This window comes from Manacus candei, unplaced genomic scaffold (genome assembly GCF_025592945.1).
Source record: "Manacus candei isolate 608988 ecotype Guabito, Panama unplaced genomic scaffold, ASM2559294v1 h1tg000007l, whole genome shotgun sequence".
Classification (NCBI taxonomy): Eukaryota; Metazoa; Chordata; class Aves; order Passeriformes; family Pipridae; genus Manacus; species Manacus candei.
In genome coordinates this window covers 5,318,635-5,341,061 of record NW_026138055.1, presented here as the reverse complement: position 1 = coordinate 5,341,061, position 22,427 = coordinate 5,318,635, and the positions used below count along the sequence as shown (strand labels likewise).

The following is a 22,427-nucleotide window of genomic DNA, read 5'->3' as shown; positions in this document are numbered from 1 at the left end:
CTGCACAAGGAAAGGAGAGAAAGAATCACCGACTCCTGGCATTGCTGTAGTGGAAAACTTTGCCAGATTTTGTCTTTTTTCTTATCCCCACAGCAAAACTTTATCCAACCTGAGAGTGGTCTGATGCTCCTCTGAAGATAAACTCCCAAAGACATGTACATGGGTTTTCTGTCCCCACAGCCTGACAGCTTTCCTCCTCTGGAAACACATTAGAATTGTTCTCCTCAGAGTTATAGAGACAGTCACTGAATTTTGATGAAACAGTTGATCTGGAACTGACAGAACGAGGGTGATTTATTGGTTACCTGGGACCCAGTTCTGCAATCAAGATCAATATGAAGTCATTGATAATATAGTAGTAACTCTCTCAACAGGCTGAGGGAATGAAGGGTGTTCAGCCTGAAGAAGAGAAGGCTCCTGGAAGATCTCAGAGCCCCTTCCAGTGCCTAATGGGGGCTCCAAGAGAGCTGGAGACAGACTTTGGACAAGGGCCTGGAGTGACAGGACAAGGGGGAATGGCTTCTAACTGACAGAGGGCAGGGTTAGATGGCGCATTAGGAAGAAATTCTTGGCTCTGAGGGTGGTGAGGCACTGGAACAGGTTGCCCAGAAAAGCTGTGGCTGCCCCATCCCTGGAAGTGTTCAAGGCCAGGTTGGACAGGACATGGAGCAATCTGGGATAGTGGAAAGTGTCCCTGCCCATGGCAGGGGGTTGGAACAAGATGGTGTTTTAAGGTCCCTTCCAACCCAAACCATTCTGTGATTCTACAGTGGTTAATGGAACACAGGCAGCAGGGTCCTGCTCGGTACCCATGAAAAACTGCCAATGTAAAAAAATAAATCAGACAATCTAATGCTTCTGAGCAGAACCTGTGCCTCCTGTATTCTCATGACCTCAGTGACTTGACCAGAGATTTCATACATTGCTTTATCTGCTGGTTGTCACATCAAACCTGGCACTGCAAGACACACTTGGTTGCCACAAGTTGTGCTGCAGAACTGGTGCTCCACAAGCACAGTGAGGAGTCAGCTGCCTTCCCCCAAACCGAAAACATCAAATAGAGCAACTTCAGACTGGATTTCATGGGTCCCACTTGGCAAGGGATTCTTTCTACCATGCAAACAACAAGACACAGCCCTGGGTGAGCAGAAAACCTACACTCTGAGTCATGGAGTGGTGTAACTCATCCCACCAACCACCAGAAAACTCCCAAGCTCTGCACTTGCAGGCTGCCAGTTGCTGGTCTGGGAAATGCTCCATTAGGGCTCACTGCTCTTCCCACCTAAGCCTCAAGAGCTGCCATTGAATTCAGTGGAAACAAAGTTTGACCCATAAGATGTGCACCTTTTGTAGGGAAAAAAAATATACCTCCTTTTCTGGCATAAGTTTGTATGACTACAGGATTCAAAACATATGAGATGATTTTAACTTTTTTTTTTTTTTAATATATATTACATGCAAATTGAGGGACTATCTCTGACCTTCCAAGCAAAGTTGAATAGTAATGGTTTTAGAATCCATAAATTTTTGGGTGTCACTTGCTAGTAAAATGTTGGATAGGAGAAACAGGGGGAAATAGCCTATCCATATGAAAACAATAATCATGTAATATTTATTGTCTGGGATTGAAATGTTTCAAATATTCAAAGCAATAAAACGTCAGGAAAAGCTGGACTTCCTGATGTAAAAAGGCCATAAATTTCTTCCTTCATAAGACACAAGGAGGGGGGAAAAAAATCAATGTGACATTTTACGCTAAAGAAAGAAAGAGAAAAAGAAAGAAAGAATGAAAGAAAGAAAAGAAAAAAACCCACTTACTTAAATCCAAGTTAAAGCAGTGGAGAGCCCCCAGAGGGCACAATCCACTTACCTTTGGGAGGCTGCAGGAAGGAAATGGCAGCCAAGAGCACAACTCATGTATTGTAAAATATAAGGACATTTCAGAACAATTTAAGGGAGCAATGAGGTATATCTGCAGTGTCCGGCTCTGACAACTCCCTTCAACATTCAAGAGCTATAAAAATGCCTGCTGTTGCCCTCAATGCCCAAACTGGGGGCTTGTTCCCAGCCCTTTGAGATCTCTCCCTCTCAAACCATATTTTGTTGACTTTAAAAAATCCCAACAAACCACTACCAACAAAAAAAGCAACTTGCAAATTTAAAAAATGTCTTTTACATACAGGTCAAAGTTTTTTTTCCCAAAACTTAAGGAAGTTTCACAATCTTTTAAAGATCCACAGTGTGACATTAAAACTTTTTGCAAGAGAAAAATGACAGACAGCAAAGAAACCAAAATCAAATTAATTCTAGAAAGTAAAAATCTTTTATCTTTACAAGAATAAAATACTTTCTTTGCAGAGAGAGGGAGGCATCAAAACAGGGCTACGTTTGCTTTTGGATTTGTAAAAGCAGAGCTGTTTTTTGGAATTCAGTCTTCATGAAAAATCTGAATATATATATATTCAGATTTATTTAATATATATGCATATAAACTAATATATTTTCTATGCTTCTTCTGCTCACCTATGAATAAAGTTTTAATAACAGGCTCTTTAAGTGCTGCATTAATTTTGCACTGCCTTCAGGACCACCAAAGAAACCAACTAAGATGCAAAATCCCTTCAGACCGTGCACCACAACTACATACCAAAGTGCACATAAAACAAGCCTCAACAAAATAAAAATGAATCCAGCATCATCCACGAGCCCAACTTCAACACTGTAAAAAAGCACCTATAAAAACCAGCTGTGGCAAAAACTGGGAAGGTTTGGACCTTGGCCAAAAATTCAAATGTTTGTTTGCTTGTACCAAATTTTATCTTCACAACCATAACATTGGGAAGACTGTAACCTGCAAGTGTGGCCACTCCTCCTCTCACAGTCCAGTCAAGACTTTCCTTCTTCTCACTGACAGTAGCACACACTCGATCCCAAGGCAACATTAATTTCCTACATAAGCCCCATTCCCAGACACGAGGATATTGTCCTCTGCTTCACAGACACCTGTCCAAAGGGGTTTAGCAGGGATTTGAGCAACTAATGAATATTTAAACTCCAGAGTCCTTGTGGAATAATTTTCACACTGCTCCCATTAACTCATGTGTGGATGGAGCATTGGCCATTTCTTCTATGATTTTGTTGCAGGGACAACATTAATTCTCTCTCTCCTGGACACAACAACAGAGCAACATGGGCTAGCTTAAATGGCTGAGCAACATGGGCTAGCTTAAATGGCTACAACTATTTATTTGGGTACTGTGAATAAAAGTGATCAACTCAGACTCCGTTCCAAAATACATGTGCCCTTAGAATGTGAAAGGTTTTTAACTCAGCAGTCAAAACCAACAACTGCAGAGGACAGAGAGCTGTTTACCACTGTATTGGCTCTGAAACCTGACCTCATATGAGAAATAGCTATTCTTAACTATTTCACTGCCACAGTTCTGATCTCCAAAGAGTGGAAATAATCATGATGTAACGGTCAAACAGGAAAAAATAAATATATTTTCTCAAGTGACATCGGGCTGAGTCCAGTCAGATCAAGATTATCTCATTCTGTCTTACCTTGGAGTATTCAGTGTTGTGGTTCTTGATCTTCCAGTGGAAGAATCTGTCATGTTTTTCCTCTTGGGCTTGTGCCTGATTTACACAGTGAGGAGACCAGTGGGATGGTCATGAGTTTGAGAGAGACTTCAAGGTTCACCTCAACTTGCTGTACAAGTTCAAGCTCTACAGGAGTCATGTATCAGTTTTGCCACCATCCCAGACAAGATGAGTAAGAGCAGCACCTTCCATGGAGAAACTGACTGTCAAAGACGCTTTCCCAGGTGCTCAAAGTACTCCTTAATAATTGCTTCCATTTATTTGTGTTCTGTCTACACCAAAATCTGCTGAGCAGTGAAAAGTCTGCACTATGTTGATAACATTCCAAAACAGAGGAACAGAAATGCTTTTAATATTAAAGAAAGGACAAGGTGACACGGAGAACACTAAACAGATCCTGTCTAATTTAATAAAATTAGTTACTTGAAGCTGCAACAAAATTTGTGCACAAGCAGCAGATTTAGTCACTGGTGAGCAGCAGACACAGGATAATCTGAGCAAGGGAGCTCAGGGGAGAAGCTTGGCTGGAGCCTTTCTCCTCTGAACACTTTCCTTCTCCTTCTGCAGCCATGGTTCAGATTTGTTTTCACCTCAGCTTGACACACAGTTGCTGCCATTTCATTTGCAGATCTGAGCAAATCATGTCAGTACAAGAAATGCAATAGTTTTGGAGAGGTTTTTTTTTTTGTTTTGTTTTGCAGATTAATTAAATAGTTATGGAAATAAGAGCTAAACAGAACTGGTTTGAGCCAACTTGCTCTATTGGCTGTTCACTATCTGAATCCTGCTACAGCTTCTGATATCTTACACCTTCTATTCTCCCAGGTCTAGTTCCAGGCTGAAGATCAGCCACCACCACTTCACCGGCACTTCATTATGTTCAGACCCAGTTCATTTATGAAAAATTAACATTTTACTTTATCTTTGTCAACACACATCACAGCTGCTGCCTCAGTTAAAACAGAGCATTTATGTTTCTTAATTGTGTTTCTCCTCTTGTTTCTTGCAGCTCTGAGGCACTCTGCAAAGGCAGTTTGGGAGATGAAGGTAGGAACACACTGGCAGTGCCAAAGTAATGAATATGTTCCTCGTGGTAATTTTTGATGCAGAAATCCAGCAGAGTGTGGAGGAGGCAAAGTGCCCCACAGTCCATGTTTTGGTGGAGATGTATCATTTGTGTTTCTGCACAGGGTCACTAAGTGGCCATGGCACATCTTAGCTGGAAGGGTTTAAAGCTTTGAGCCCTGGACTGCGTCCAAATTGAGTGGTTGCATTCTTCCACCCCCAAACCCCCTCGTGGATCCAGTTGGAGGCTGCTTTTGCCCCCTTCTCTCCTAACCTGCAGGGCTGGTTTATGCGCTGACACACCTATTGCTTTCACTGCAGAGGGAAAACAATTCAGAACTGAGGGCATCAGTATGGATTTGGGAAATCCAGGTTTTCTGAAACACCCCAGGTTTCCCAATATGGAGTCATTTAGTCTCCCATCATTTAGTCTTTCTGCAGAAGAAACAGAGATAACAACACATTATTATTGTTTTAAAGTGGTGTTGTGGGCAGGAACACATGGAAACCTGTGAGACACTCAGATATTACAGTAATCAAAGTCATACAAGGACCAAATTGACAGATCACATCTTCACAAAACCAGTAAGAAAATCTGCAAAGCATCTGGATGAAGACAAGTCCAGAAATATACAGATATTGGTATAAGACTCTTGTGCCAATATTTCTGTCTGATAGGAGTTAAGATGAATTATCAATCACAAATAGAGAACTATAAAATGTAAAATGAAACTGTATTATTATAATTTTAGTTCTTGATTTTCCTTATTTATCTTTCCAGCTCTCTTCCACTACTAATCTATCTTGTTTAAGAAAAATAGTATATAAGTATAGTGGAGCTTGATTACTGAGAATGGCTATTAATGTAGTGTCTCAGAGCACTCTCTAGACAGTTAAAAAGCTTTTAACAGTAAAATATGAAGGTTTCCTTCAAATTTGCAGTCATCTGCCTTCTAAAACTTTGTTTCAGTTGCCAACATTTCAGTGATTTATAGAAGCCAAAGTATCTGATTTTTGTCTCCCCACAAGAGATGAGAGTTATTTTTTCTTATTATTTTGTAAAGGCAACATCATTATCTTAAGCAGAAAAGAAAAAAGTTAAGGGCTACATTAAAGATACAGCCTTCAAAATAATTTTTAAGGCATCTGGCCTTATTTAAACCATCAAATTTACATTCAATTCCTTCAGGGATGGCTCCGCTGCTTTGCACTGGCTCCGTGCCCTCTGAATAAAGCCTTGGATTTAATGCACGCCACCACTGCCTTTCCCTGGCTGCTTGAGGTGGATATATAGTAGAGGCATAAAAAAATAGAGGTATAAAAAGCCCAACCTTGGACAAGATGATTCACTCAGGCAAAAAAACACCCTTCAACCCTGTAACTGTTTAAGTTTCAACTAGAGGTTAGACTTGTGACTAATGTCACTATCTATTTATTCTTAAATAATTATTAGAAGTGTTTATGTATTATGAAACATTCTGTATGAGCTGGATGGTAAGCTATAAAACATTTTATGAGACCTACACATGGCTGATGGCAGAACCTTAATACAGCACAAAGGTTCATCTACAGTCAAGAAATGCCAAACCCCACTTTTTTATTCCCCTCCCCCAGGGAGGGTGACATTTGACAAAGAGGAGTGTGCTCTGAAAACCCAGGGGGGCACATTCTGCAGGGTCTGAGTGTCTCTGGAGAAACACAGAGCTCTGTCAGCTTCTCTCCATTTCCAGAGGATGGTAAAACTCTTTTAAAGGGTTTTATTCTCTCCGGAAAGCCTGAGAAATGAGATGAAGCCCAACGAGAAATTTGCGTTGTGGCTCCATCACCTCTAAGAAGTTTTAAGCTGAATTATTATCCCTGTTTTGCACACGGCTGGACTAAAAATCTGAAAACTGAGGTAGTGTAACCACATAGAAGGGCAGAGACTGAACTGACAGCAAAACTCACACTCCCTTTTTACACAGCCTTAATCCTACTGAAATAGATGTTTCCCTTCTTCAGGTAACTAATGTGAAATAATATCACGTGATCCAGTCACTGTAAATCCGGGTTAAGAATCAAAATGTTTTGCAAGTTGAAATTACACAGGAATAAAGCTATTCATATGCAGCCATTAACTGAATCTCAAAACGATTTTTATACATATAATAAAAATGCATAGCACCAGCTCAAACACACATCTCTGTTTCTGCAGCATGGGAATTGGTGCTAAGACACACTCCAAACGCAGCACGAGTATTACTGGCTGCTTTTTTTGTTTTAAACAGAGTAAAAGAAAACCCTGAAGATGAGAAAAAAAAAAAAGTGATTACTTCCCAAAATAAGAATAAACTGGGTTAGTCCAAGATAGGGAGACACAACCTACTTTGTTTGACTCTAAATTCAGCTCCCTGACTTGTGCAGAGAAGTGAAAGGTTATTATATGGGTTTACTGGGCAAACACAGATTTTATAAATAATTGCCTGTCAGGCTGTTCAAGATAGACAAACATACAGCAGACCAACAAAAACATGATCTGTCATATTTCTGAGAGAAATGTATGTTGAGTCTTCATTCTCTGGGACTTTAAGTAGACCAGTAAAAAATAAGTGCCAGTATTTTTCCTGCTTATGCATATTTTAAAATGTAAAATCCGGGAGAGATACAGCTACAGAAGGAATTTTGATTCCAGTACCCAGTGCCTGAAATGGTTTCTTCTGTCTCTATCCCTGCATATCGAAACCAAATACAATAAATGCTGGTGTCCTTTTAAAAAAGTCTGGATGTTTACAGCAAGCGTATAATTTTCCATGATTAAGGATGCCAACAAAAATAAAGAGTGATGATAAAAAGAAAAGTTTAATCATACATTTCAAGAAGCACAGATGGAGCATCAGAAAACTTCCCCCTCCCCTCGTTTAATACACGGCGTTGTACACGTTACTTTCAGTCCTTTACACACAGATAATTTCCAGAAAACAGAAGCAAAAAGTAGGCAAAAGGAAAAGCAATTTATGAACGTCAGTAATATTCGATGCACAAAGTTCACTTTTACAATATTTTGGTTGCAAAGAGACATTTTGCTGTTTATTTAAAAAATATACATATATTTAAAGTTTTTGCGAGCAGGTCCAGGAGAGAAGGACAACAGAACCACCTACGAACGACCACAAGAGAGTAGAGCAGGAGTAAAAATTAAGACCTCACACACTAAGCACAAAGGAGGAGGACGGCTGCACTATATAAAACTAATATTTTGCTGATCTCCTGTTGATCCCTTGAGTGTTCTGTATTAATTTGAGGTTTAAGTTGGATTCCAAGCCTGGCTGAAGCAGACCCTGGCCCATGGGTAGCACAGGGAAACCAGCAGGAAGTGCCTGTAGATCCTGGTGATGGGCTGAAGCACGAGTGCTTTTCTCTGGTCAAGCATCATCGTGGTCAGCTCTATATTTGTACAGTTTTATGGGAAGAAATGAATGTGTTTGTGAGGCCAGCAAAGGCTGGAGGAGCAGGGGACGGGAAGAAGCATAGAGGGAGGGACTGAGATTTAAAAAACAAATCTTGAAAACAAACAACGTTACCTAAAATATGTTTTAAAAAAAAAAAAGGTAAAAAGAGCTTGGTTTCTTCTTTAATCAAATCCAACAGTAATGCTGCCTTTGTCAACAACAGGGACAACATCTGCTTCCTGCAGCAAACGCTGAGCAAGTACATAACGTTAAGCCTTTGCCTACAACCACTGAGACAGACAGTTATTTAAATACTTTAGGATGTATTTTTCCGAATAGGGGCCCAATCCAGTGCCACATCACTGCAAAGGCCTTCTTAGATTTCAGAGAGTAATGACTCAAGCCTTAGGAGATGCCAACATTGAGAATTTGGGGGTGACCACTCAGCCTGTCCTTGGGTCTGCAAAAAGTCAAGGCTCTCACGGGCTAAGTTCAGTTTACTTGAACTTTTTTCTGAATATCTTTGGGTCCAAACTTGCTATTACTGTCATCAAAATCCCCTCACTGGATTAAACTGTCTGAACACTTAAATCAACGAGAGAAAAAAATAGAAATTAGTGGAAAATAGAAGGAAATAATTTTTATTTTTGTAAAAATCACAAGGAAAACTATGTAACCTTAATATAACCTATATAAACCAACACAACCCAGTCTATCTCTGGCCTCTTCCTGCCCCATCCTGCTTTAGAAAAAAACATCTTTTGGAGAACACACAGACTTCCAAACACTTAAATAAAAATGACATGGCAGTCAGAAAGAGGCTGACAGCAGCAAGTCCCCTGCAAACTCCAGCATTGTCTGAGCTGCATTCTTGTCCACCTACACCCTATCCCAAACATCCTGCCATTAATTAGCTAAATGTTCCAGCTAGTAAACAAGAATAACGACTGAGGGGGCTGGAAAGAGAGACAGAGACAGCCAGCAGATAGTCACAACAAACCAGCCCACTCACTGGTACATGGAGACATTGGAGCTTGTATTTTTTTTCCTTCCATGGAGGGGAAAAGAAAATCACCTTAATATAACACTGTCTTTCCTGTTGCTGCAGCCACATCCACATCAGCAGGCGAGAAAAGTCATCCCGTTCCTGCGGTAGGCACTCTGTCAGGGAGAGAGAAAATCTGTAATGAATTATCACATCAGCTTAAACAAGGCAAGGAGGCACAGAGAAAGGCAGGGCTTTCTTCCTGTTTTGTAGGCTATTCTAGCTGCAATCTAATAATGTGCTTAATCTGAACATTTCTGGTGGGGAAGCTATAAGCAACCACTTTGTCTATTAAAAAATCAATGTGGTTAACAAGTGGTTAGTGACTCTATTTCAGGAGAGCAAGAGATAGGCAAAAAATGTAACATCCTATTTTGCTAATTGCCTGCAAAATAGATGAGGCCAAAAATACACCATTCTGCTGAATCTGTTTGTCCTTTATAGGTACGTGTTCTCTATTCACCACGTTCAAGAATAATTTCTAACTTATCTGAATAGTCTATAAATTATTGAATAATTACAGTTTTCCAAACTTAATTTATAGTCTGAGTCTGAAGTTATGCAAACAAACACTGGTATAATCCCCACCACTCCAAACCCAAATTAATCTTAAAGACCCTCTGGTCAGTTTGAAATAATTTGATATCCCATATATTGTAACTTGGGCTCAAGTGTTTCCAATGGTAAAGAAGCACTTGAGAAAATAATTTTAAAAGATCTTGTGACACTGTCTCCCTAAAATACTTCTTTTCATGCATTTTTAACAGCTCTTTCTGAATCAATATAGGAAACTATGCCTTTTTATGCCAGGCACACTGGAAACCCTATATTTTGAGGGGATATTCTCAGTTCAAAAATGCCTTTTTTTTTTAAATTAATGGTATCTTTAAAAAAGCAGAGGAGTTTAAATACTTTTGCTTTATTTGGTTCACCTTCAGCAGTCATCTAGTTTTAAAAATGAAAATACAGTCATCTATTTCATTACATTAGTGCTTCGTCAGATTTATTTTGTACCTCTTCAGCCTAAGCACTTAGGAAGTGCCATATATAACCACCATTTTTAGTGGCTCTACCAATTTCCTAATTAATTTCAGCCAGATCAATTTTTCCCCTCTTAAACTAGAATTAGAGTAACATTAGGAGTAAAGGATAACCTCAAACAACTTTGGATATAAATAGTATTTGTACTGAACGGTAAGGAAATCATTTCAAAACCAGCAAGGATGTATTCAGACAGACATTTTACAGACAGTGAATATGCAAAAGGAAATATGTACAAGATGTTCATTACAGCATCCTCTACATTAACACCACACACCAGTACAGAGATCCAGCAGCACATGGCCTTAAAATCAAAGAGCAGAACATTAACTCTGGGATATACAGCCAGGCATCAGACATGACAGTATCACCACAAACAAAACACAAAATAAACCCAAAGGCTCTATACTCAAACATGAAATGCCCAAAACAGACTAGCCAATAACTTTGAAAGGATCCAATATATTCCCACAACCACAAGCAGCAAGTCCAAGGCAGTTTGGATGTGCAGCTTGCCCAAACCATTATGGCTGGCATTTGGAAGTTGATGCAAAAGTAATGTTTTTAGCTCCTTGACCCTGATATTTTTACAGAGCTTTATAACCTGAGTGACAACCTTCAGCACATAAACAAAATATTCAGGACTATTGTACGGTTTGCTCGAAGTTAAATGATCCCAAGTGTAAAGCTGGATCTACATGAAAGATAAAGGGCTGAATTTTGCAAAAGGAATTTTGGTTGCAAAGCAAAGTTGGGCTTGGCTGGGCTCACCTGGGAAATAATGAAGTTTAACATTTTTCAACACAGGCAGTGTTATACAGGCAGTTGTATCCCTGCAAAGGTCATTCCAGAAGCCAGTTTCAGCAGAGGGAGAAGAACACCTTCAGAGAGTTGGACACACCCACAGGTCTATATTTAGCGATATATTATAACCAGTGTGGCTATAGTTAGGATTGAAAACTATTTCCTACTTCACTCCTCGTTTCACATATTTTAAACTTTCTGAAACATTTGCCCTTGGGCTGAAGTTTCCTCTGCTTTAATCTCCGCTTGAAGTTCACTTTCTCTGGAAAGACCAACTAAATTCCTGAAGCCATTTTGAAGTTTAGCAATAATGAAAACAAAACAATTTTCCTTCCCGTGCCAGAGAAAGTGATTCTGATATATGCATATTTTATTATGGAATTTAGCCATAAATTGAACCATTTTACCCAGAAACCATCCTTGCCTTCAACCTCAGCTTAAAGGCAACTGTTTTGAAAATCAGTATTTCAGAGTTTGGTTCATCCCATTCCCTAACAAGATAACACTTCATCTCATTTTGATACATTACTAGATAATAAAGGTTAACCTCTGAAATGCTTTTATGCACAGCGAAACTATTTTACAGTCATCCCATCATTCTGAGTTATACCAGATATCTTTGAGATTTATACAGCCGAATTTGTGATACTGAGAGACAGATCTTTACATGCCAAGACTTGAGAAGAGAAACAGCAAGATGTTTTTTATAAAACTTGCATGTGTATGTGCCCTTGTAAGAGAGTCTGGATGTATGTGGCAGACATTTAATGTGGTTGGAGATAACACAGAGGGTTTGGATGACACTTCTGGGTGCTTTATGCCACTTTGGCAGTATCCAATTTTTATTTATTTTTTTTTTTAAATATGATTATTTGGCTCAGAATTACAGATAGAGGATGATGTAGACTCTTGATGTGGGATTAAAATAGCTGTACTCATTTTGCTGGATATGTCTTGCTGTAGCCCAATGTCAGGAGGTAACATAAGCCCATGATCCCTTCTGGAGCTCCTTTTAGAAAAGTGTCTAGTGAATTCAAATTTTTTGCATGTTCTCTTAAAATTTACTGTCTACCAGCACGTGCTTTGGTTTGTCCTGCTGTGGGTTGAGTCTCTGCCATGGTTGAAGGTCCATCAGCCTCTTACTGCACCTGTCCTGTGTGCAGGTGGTCAAAGGACCACCTTTTAGACACAGGGAATCACTGAGCTTGGCACAAATTACACAGTTCACCTTCCCAGAGTGGCTTTCCTGCTCTGAAAAGCTGATCTAACCTTATTTGGCCAATCTAAGTCTCACAGAAACTTCTTGCTCCTTGCTATTGTATGACAAGATTTTGCCTCCCCACCTCGTTGAAGGTGAAATGACAGATTGCTGCCATCCAAAACCAGAGACTACACAGGCTGGGCCGAAGTGAAAGGATAAACAAATTTTCATCTTGTTCAGGCTGCTCTTACCACTGGCTCCTACTTGAGAGGTGTGATGATTTTGCTGCTTAGTCCTCTACTTCCCAGTTCTACCCTGATCCAGTGGGTGGCATCCCTGCCCATGGTAGGGGGGTTGGAACTAGATCTTCTGTGATTCTATCCCATCTATGGACCTTCTGAAGAACCTTCTCACAGCTTCTCAGGCACTTTCTGTGTAGGAACCCTGCCTTGAAAAAGTTGCTCCTTCAAGTTATCAAAGCACATTGTACTCTAAGACCCTCTTTGGGAATGCTATCGTTATTTAATAAGTGAAGGCAGGGTTTTTTCAACAATCTGAAAGTAGAAAAGATGAGCAGTGTTCACTGCTGTCAGTCACTTAGAAGCAAGATCGTGGTTTGCCCTTCATTTGATGAAAGGAGGGAAAACTAACAACTTAAAAAGCCAATGCGGCACAAGAGGTCTTGGTTAAGGAACTCCTCAAATATCATGAAAAATCACCCTGTTTCTACTCTCTCTTGTTTGGTCCCATTTCTCTCACGTAGCGATAGCCCAAGGTATTGTTATTACAAAGGCACACAAAGAACCACTGCATGAAGATGACAGCAAAACTCCTGTCCTGACAGTAGGTCCCATGAAATGAAACACGGCCCTTTTGAACATGACCCTGTGAACTGAAGAGTTCATAGGAGAAGATATACTGTGATTTAGGACTAGAGGGAATGGTTTTCAACTGAAAGAGAGTAGGTTTAGACTGGATATCAGGAAGAAATTTTTGGCTGTGAGAGTGGTGAGGCCCTGGTACAGGTTGCCCAGAGAAGCTGTGGCTGCCCCATCCCTGGAAGTGTTCAAGGTCAGGTTGGACAGAGCTTGGAGCAACCTGGGATAGTGGAAGATGTCCCTGCCCATGGCTATCTCTAAGGTCTCTTCCAACCCAAACCATTCTGTGAATCAATGATTTACAGAAACAATCCCAGACAAAGCATAAGATGCGTGAGTACTCAGTGAGGTAACAGATTAAATTAGAAAACTAAGACTTCTGAATGGGCACCTCAGCTAGAAACAGTTTCCAGTTAACAATTTACACTAGTGCATAATTTCGCAGCTGTAGCATGATGGAAAAGAATAATTCTGTCAAGAGAAAGAAACAGCTGTGATCTTTGAGTGGGCTGATGCTTAATTTTTATTTGAGATAAAATTTGGAAAGTCTGGGGTAAAACACCTCCAGCGGGCACCCGAGACACTGAAGTTTATTGGGCCAAATCCTCCATTGGTTTAAGTCTGCAGTTCTGCTTACATTGAAGCACAGTGTCATACTGCAGGTCTGTTTTATCACTTAGAGATGTTAAATCCTGAATTATAGGTCCTATGTAAGCGAGTTACAGAACAGCATATATAAAACTTGGAGTCTCCCTTTCTTGGTGTCCTCCTGTATGTGTGTGGGCAAGTGCTTTAATTGCAGTGCATAAAGTGGAACAGCAGACAGAGACATCCAAATCAAAGAGCAATCCCTGGCTGAACTTCATTAGCAAACATAAATGCAAATAGGCACATCTTGTTTGGGACGTGCCACGGTCCTTTCCGCCTTTGGCAATTTTACTCTATTCTCTGACATTTGCATAAATGTAAATGGAACCATATGACTTGAGCAGGTTTATGACAGGGGAATCATATGCAAAACTCCTTGCCATTAAATAATTATCTTTGTGCAACCTTACAATGGTACTGTGAAAACCAGGGCGGGTTGGATCTCAGACAGTGAGAGCCTTTATTTAAGAACAGTGGAGGGAGCCCTGCCCTTTAAATAAGAGACATTCTTGGATCAGACACTGGCTGGCAGGATGGAAAAAAGGATGTAGCATTAACTTTCATTCCATTCCAAATAACCTGGAACCCATAAACCACCAAGATTCTCTAATTTTAAATCTACTCCTTTTCTCCCTATGTCTTCTTTCCATTTTATTTGGGGAATGTTAACTTTGAAATTTCATTAGCCTGCCATAATATCAAACAAGTCACCCTGGGCAGATTCATAGCTCTCTGTACATAAAAACATCTACATTAAACCCCCTGTGATTAAAAGGTTACTCCTCTAATTTTTCCCAGCCTGCATAGACAAACCACATGCAAAGAAGTGTCAGCTTATTTAGAGATTAAAATAATAATTAAAAAGGCAAAGTATAAGCAACATTGTTTAAAAAAGAAAATCCATATGTTGTTTAGAATTAGTTGCTTCTGTTTAGGTTTAAATAAATTTGTGTGGATATAAACTCTCTTTATTAGAAGTGCATCTATGTTACAAAAGAAATATTATGGATATTTCTCTCTCCAATTTAAAACAATAGCACTGAAGGCTCTGATTCCACAAACCCATCTTTAATCAGTAGCCAAAGCACAGATGTCTGATATTACTCAAAGGATGAGGGAACGTTTTATGTATGTAACATCTAGTTCATGGTCAATAATGAGTAACACATCCCAAATATGCATCTGTGGACACCCTGGTTCAGTACATTATGAACTTGTACAATACTTTGGGTGATCTGCCCTGCTGTATCAGTGAAATCTCATGGATTCCATTTATGATGAGGGCAGACCGATGTGCTGACAGCTACAGCATCCATTTATCCATACAGGACCGGTCCCTCTGGAAGCACAACCACACTGGTGCTCCCGCCAGCACCCGAGAAATCACAGTTCAGTGTAAGAAACACCAACAACCCTGTTCCTCAGGTCTGCTCCCAGAGTCCTCAGCCTGAGACACCAGGGACAGCAGCAGCTTCCATGCCATGAGCACCTGCCCTCCAGGAAGGGGGCTGGGATCACCACTGCACTTCATGTAGGTGCCTACCAACATCACATGCCGATAAAAGCACTTCTCCAGTAAACCACCCATCAACAGCTTGTAACAAAATGCTTTCCAGCAAAGTCAGCCCTGGGCTTTGGTTTACCTTTTACCTGCCAAACGGTGTAAACTTTTTCAATAATCACATAAAACTGGGCTGCTGTGTCCAGGAATAAGATATATCCAGGTTATATCATCCAAGTCTGTTAAGGAACATAGTCTAGATCTCAACTATCCAACTTTTTTTATTATTGCTCTCTGCCTCTGGGATAAATGACATTCCCAAGGCTGATGGAAATGCAGGATCACTGGAAAACAAGGACCAAATGTATTTCTCAGACACTTCATGCAGTACCACCAGTGGACAGAGAACAAAATGTAGGGTTTGTACTGCTGCCCTCCAGCTCATTTGGCCAAATTTGCAACGCTGCAGTTAACCAGCAAATGCTGTTCTCAGGGCTGGGCTGGTGTTGTAAGAAAGAAAAACAAGGCAAAAGGATCATAGCTTCTGTTGCAGCAAGAAGATCATGGCTTCTGTTGCAGTAAGAACTGGGGTGTGGGAGTGGGGTACCAATGTCTGCCAAGAGAAAAAAAGAACAAAATTGGTGGGGAGGGAGGGATCATTTTAAGTTTCTCAGAGGGTACTGTAAACAGTGGAGAAAGAAGAAAAAAATGGAACTATAAAACAATACTTGGCAGCCAGCTTTGCAAAACAAACATATTTTCACAAAGTTCTTCCCATCACTGCCACCAGTTTTAATAGGCTTTATTTGTCTGAGAGCAAGAAACCGTTTTTAATTGCCAGAGAAGAGGCGACGCTGCTTTGCACACTGATAGAAATTCCTACTTCTACGGCACGTTGCTCTCCGTTCACAGTCAGGAGAGGAATTCCTCCTCCCAGGCTGCAAAACCTGTAGCTGGGCTCCATCACCACTATTCCATGGATAGAGTCAGCTGCTTCTCCTGTGGACCAAGACAAAATCCAGCAAGTTACTACTGCCATGGGCCTAATGGCCCGTAACTATCTGTCTAAGATGTGCTAGTGGCAAAGCACACAGCGAGTCTCCGTAAGGCACCAGACCTTGATGGATACAACCTGTTGGACCCCAGCATAACTGGGAAAGCTTAATATCCCCACCACTATGGACGTGCAGTGGTTCCTGAGGGTCCCTGATCTCCTCATGAGCACTGCAATTAGTTCACTCGTAATTTTATCACCTCAAGTCAAACTGGTCAAAACACCTTGAATTGCTCAGGGGTCAACCTTTCCTCTTCTGACGTGTCTCAACTCGCTGTTGTAGCTGTAGAGCAGCTATAATGTACTCAAGGCAACTTTATTATGCCTGAGAATGAAATTAAAACTAGAAGCCTTGAGACTTCAGGTATAGTTGGATACTGAAACCTCTGGTTTATGACTCAGGGCACTGCACAGTCACAGCACTCCCATGTGAAAATATACCACTAACAATAAAAAATCCTTCAACCTGAGAGTAATCCTGCATGAAACCTGGATGGCTTCTGGTCTCCAAGGATGACTTTTCTTGACTTTTTAAGATTTTCTTCTACTACTGTAGAAACTCAGACTTTTTTTCTGTAGGAATTGACAGAAGAGGTTAAATTTCCCCCCTCTGTCACTACAGCTCATGAACTCAGCATAGGAGCTAAAAAGCAAATTTATTTGGAAACAATATGGTGTGGTACAGTCGTCTGAGTACAAGGGCAGGAGCCAGGGCTGGGCTCTGCTCCCAGCTCTGACACTTACTTGCTGTGTGGCCTCAGACAAACCACTTAGTGCCTCTGTGCTTCAATTTCCCCTGCCTTTGAAACAGAAATACTATCACTCACTGAAAACCGTTTTTTTGAGGATTGCTTGATTACATAGCTAATACATGGTGTTTTGAATATATTGTATACTACACCATAATTATTATTTTCATTACATTGTATCTTCCATTGTAATGGCTAAAATACCAGATGTACAGAAATGGATGCTGAAATCGGCAGCTACTGCATAGGAGGAGAGGAGATTACTTTGAAATTAAATTATTTTGGCAAAACAAGGCAGTTCACCTACATTCTTTCCTTAGAACTGTTGAAATTGTAATGAAAAGCAGCATTTAATGACATTTTGCAACATACTTCTCCTCCTCCACCCCCTGAAAGCATCCTGTGAAGGCTCTCTGCAGAGGGCACAGCATCTCTGCTCTCCCCTTGACCGAACGAAGCATTTCACTGGGGAAACGAGAACCCAACCAACACCTCAGGTCTGTAAACAGAGGAATTTTCTCAGGCTCCAAGGCCCTTTGCTGGTGGCAGCACTGGGGTGCAGCCACTTCTGGCCCTGCTCTGTACTGACTGATGTGCTCTGTCTGCAGCGGGGCCGGCGCACCGGAGCGGTGGGAGGTAAGAGGAATTAAGGTAATGCATCAGTGGTTGCCAGTGGAGGAGATGGGAAGAGAGAGGAAAAAAAAAAAGGCAAAAAAAAAAAGGGAAAAGAAATATACTATTTCAATCAAAGTCTGAAAGTTGTAGAAGTGGTTTTGGTCTCAATATAGAAAAAATATTTATCCAAGAAACTCCTACTCGGGTGCGAACATCCTACTTCTAGTGGGATTTTGTTTGGCAAAGTGCTGTGAAAGAGTGGAAGCTAATACAGAACATGTCTATAAACAAATATATTTATTTAGTACAGATTGACACATTCACTGGAGTATTTCAGTGATTACACGTGTAAAACTATTTCCTATAGTGGTTTCCTTTTGTGATTCTGCTAATTTATTCAATCCACCCCATTTTCATGCACTGGATGTTATGAGCCATTTCAGCCACCCAGACTGAAATGCACATTTGGAGACTACACGCCTGTTTTTTCATTTCATCATCTACACATAATTATTTGGTGATATTAGGAATTTGAGCTAAAATGGAAGCCAACCAAAATTTTAATAGCTTAAAAATCATACAAAATGAAGTCTGCCCTGAGGTTAATGAATAAGAGCCAAATCTTGAGGCTCTCACTCAGCTTTTACTTCTCCTTATTCAGGCAAAAGTTGAGTCAATTGTAGTTGGACTGATTAAAACCAGAAGAACATATCTTTAGACCTTTCTCTCAGGTAAAACTGAATAAATTACCTAGGATTAGGCTGCAGAATGGCATCCAATCGATCTTTCGCATGTATTTCTGCAACATGTTGGAGAAAAAATACAAGTGCTGAGGCAGTTTAACCAGTTAAACCAATATTTTAGCAGCAGAATAAATTATTATACACTACCAGGTTTTATGACATTTATATTATAAATAGCCCCAAATCAAACTACATTTCCTGGTCAATCCTGAACTTCTGAAAATCAGGATCAAATCCAAACTTAAAAAACGGTCCACTAAGTATGAAAGTCAAATACCCTTATACTTCAAAACAAAGTTCCATCCTTAAATTTGAGTTTTAATCCAGAGATGTATCGATATAAGTATTTGATTTTTGATGATGGGAAGCATTTATAATTCAGGAATCAAAGGTTATTCTTTAATTACACGCAGGATGTCCTATTCCTTATGCAAAGAATGCAATGTGCATGTAAAAAATATAAAGCAGAGCAGTTGATTCCTTTGAACAGTTAACACTTCACTAGTAATTGGTGATAATCTCAGAAGGATGCTTCTCCTTAAGTCACAATTAATTTAAGTATTGCGAAAAGTAATGACACATTTATCCCATTAAAGCCAGATCTAAGCATGAGGATGTGGAAAAGAAAGGAGAATGAATGACAGATTTCTTCAGTATATGCAAAGCAAGTAAGAGAAGAAAAAAGTGGATAACAGGAACGCACTGGTCAACATGTAGATGTGGCACCTGGGAATGTGGTTTAGTGATGGGCTTGGCAGTGCTGGGCTAACTGTTGGACTCAATGATCTCAGAGGGCTTTCCCAACCTGAAGGATTCCATGACAAGCACTAACTGTTCTAGAGGCACATTGGCCAGAGTACAAAGACTGCTCAAAGCCTCACAGGCTCCTGCATCAGGCACTTTCAAAAAGCTGCTGGTAAGTTATGAGCTGCAAGGATGCACCAAGAAACTTGGGATCCCAAGAAAGGCCAGACTTTGTGTTACATTATACTTTTTAAATACATTATATCCACATTCATGTGTTGGAAAAGCTGGTTCACAAGGCGAGATGGACTTCTAGTCTCTCTAATGTGCAGCTCAAGTTACCTGTAATCTTTCTAAATGTCTTTCTGTCCATCCATTCCTTACCTTCCCAACATCTTGGCCAAATAGGTCATCCAAGAGAGACCAGATGGTTGCTGAGAATAGCAGAATTCCAAAATGTCCTTCCTAGAATTGACTAAAAATTCCTTTTGGTAGTTTCTGATTGATTGGTTGGGAGGCCTGTGTGTGAGCAAATAATATTTATTTTGCAAAGAAAATAAAATAACTCATCAGGCTCTCAACTTTCATGCCATACTCCCCCTCCATAGACCCACTTTCACATGTCACTTGCTATGGCACATGTTACTTAAATGAAACTTATTTTCAAATGCAAGGACAGACCAATGCCATTTACAACATCTCAGTGGTCTGACCCATCACATCAAACTCTCCTCCTTCATGGCATCTCATCTTTTCCTTTTTGTATCCAAAACAGCAGACACACATTTATATGCATATCTATAAAAGTGATACTTGTGTGAAAACTAACTGGCCAGGCCATGAGATTCTTCTGGCTGATTGCCATTGTTCAGTCACTAAATATGGGTTTAGGAACAGGGAGATGGATTACCCGCTTGTAACCCCACCACGGGTTTTTCATATCATAGCCCATATTTTTTTAATAACACTGAGGAATATTTAAATCCTGTATGGAAGTTTTTTTCATATGCACTTCTTTGATGTTGGAACATTTTGATTTGTGTGCATGCTGACACCAGAACATCTCGATTACTGCATGTTCATTTATCAGAGGGTGCGGGGTCGATCCCGTTTGGATGCACAATTGTTACATCAATAGATAACGCAGGCTAATTATGGTGACAGCAACGCCCCCACATCCGGCGGCTGGAAATGCAAGAACAGTAAATAATTTCCGTAAATGAAGAGTTAGTTGGGTCTCATTAAATGTTGTTGTTACTAAAACAATAAAAGAGTTATATTTAAAAAGGAAGAAAGGTGGTAGGGGGGTAACTGAGCCCCAAACCTAGAACACATTGCAATTCCTGGACTTAAGGCTAATGGGACACAGTGGATCCAGGCTTCAGCAAAGAGAGAGCGTGTTGTCTCCATCACATTATTTATTGTAACGGTGTAACTCCCTTTCCTTTTGTTTCTCCTCTTCCCCCCAGCAGAATGGCTGTTGGTAAGATGGGAATGTGAAATCCAGGTTTTTTTCTCTTCAGTAGCTCTGATTTTCCTGGCTTTTGTGGACTGAAATCAGACCCTTAACGTTGCTTATGTGCATTTTGTTTTGGGTAATTGACATTAATTTTTAGGTTGCATCACTGACATCAATCAGTGCTGCTCTCAGAGGACTAGAGTTAAGGGGCCACAATAAAAGGGCATGATATTGTTCCTTTTGTTTTATTTTTGGAGCACTTTGACTACTCTATACTTTTCCAGTAGATGTTGCATTCTTTTTGGGTGAGACAGTTTAAAACACTACTGCCTGTCTCGTTTAAAAGAATACTTTGGTATTACAGTAAATGCCTGGCTCCCGGGGCCAAGACAGTCAACCCTGGTAAAAAATTCAAGTTGATACCTTTTGTCTACGTAACACTTTGAAGAATCTATGAAATGGCAGTACATTTCTTTAGAGAGAGCTATGCTGCCCGTTACAGATGTTTTCCATATGGTATGTAGAAGGTTGGCCCCTTCCCCCTCCACTCATCAGTGTTCTCACATCGTAGCAGGCATCCACAAAGGCTGTAAATGATACTGCACAGAAGTCTCCATCAGCACGTCCTGCCCATGAAGAACCTGATTTTCATTGCCAGGGCAGGAATACACACCATTGCAGCCCATTTATGGGGAGGATTTTGACTCTTCAGCTTCCCATTTTACCAGTGTATGGCACAAATACCCTGGGGTAAGTGGTCAAGAGAAGCAAGACTAGGATTCAGATGCTCAAATGATGAAATGGAAAAGATAGGTTAAATAAGTAGAGATTACTACAGATTATCATGCTGCATCAGCTGGTGGGTTCAGCACCTTCTCCCTCTAATCCTCACAGGTTGGAAAGATAATTTTTTCTAGCACAAGATCGTGATTTTTAGGGAGGAAGAATCTGAGGCACCTCAGCAGGCCTAAGACCCATTTTTTAGACACTGGGACATAGTCATACACAGGTACATTCACAAATCCATCCTGGTAACAGACAGCCTTTGGGTGGAGAATTGATCTGTTGCCCTGTATTTTGTCAAGTTCCTATCAATAGATAAAACCAGCCATAATTAAAATGGACTTAGAAGCACAGTTGGACTTCTAAAAGAGCAGAGTTGTGTTTCCAAGTGTTCAGTATCTGTAAGGGAATCTTCTGAAGATCTTAGAGCTCTAAAACATCATTTTGTCATGCTTAGAGTCTGGTTCCAAACAATTCATCACCCTAGGTGTACTCAGGATGTTTTCTCCTTTCATAAATCCCAATATTTTTTTGGATGCCAGAGCTATTCTAACACTCAAGTCTTGAATACAGGTGTAACTTTCTAAGAGTTTAATGTGTAACTGAGGCATTTCCTTCTCTCAATCACTCCTTTCCCAAAACACACAATTATCTTCCCACAAAAGCAGTAAATTTTAAAATAAAAAAGAACCCAAACATACATGGAGCTTGTGATGCGTGTGATTAAAAAAAAAAACTTCCTTTTTGCCTCTTTCCCTGTGCTTTTGGTATTAGACAAGGCATGGAACTGTCTGTGCTAATCTGTATTTAATTTATAACTGGACTGTTGTTTCTTCATGCCAGCCAATATTAGCAGTATACATACATACTAGTTGGTAAATTTTACCATTAGTTACTATATATTATTGCATAATAGTAATGTAATTTCTAAAGTTTCTACAAAATATACTCTAATGTTGAGATTTGGAAAGCCAGCTACCGATGTCAGCTATTTCACTCATGGTCATTTCACCAGGGCCTATGTGGCTAAAATGTTATGTAGACTCAGAAATAAATCTTAAATAAT

At 40.1% G+C, this 22,427-nt stretch overlaps 1 protein-coding gene across 6 annotated transcripts in view; it reads right to left on the bottom strand.

Moving 5' to 3' along the window:
• Positions 1-22,427, bottom strand: part of SUPT3H (SPT3 homolog, SAGA and STAGA complex component) — a 276,110-nt gene that overhangs the window by 6,000 nt on the left and 247,683 nt on the right. For 4 of the 6 annotated variants that reach the window (XM_051811710.1, XM_051811733.1, XM_051811743.1 and 1 more), the window contains exon 12: positions 7,483-9,257. In XM_051811710.1, coding sequence (XP_051667670.1) covers positions 9,216-9,257 — 42 coding nt within the window. In that variant the 3' untranslated portion in view covers positions 7,483-9,215. Of the gene's footprint in view, positions 1-7,482; positions 9,258-22,427 lie in introns of those variants that run through there. The other 2 variants (XM_051811715.1, XM_051811711.1) reach the window with 2 other exon arrangements.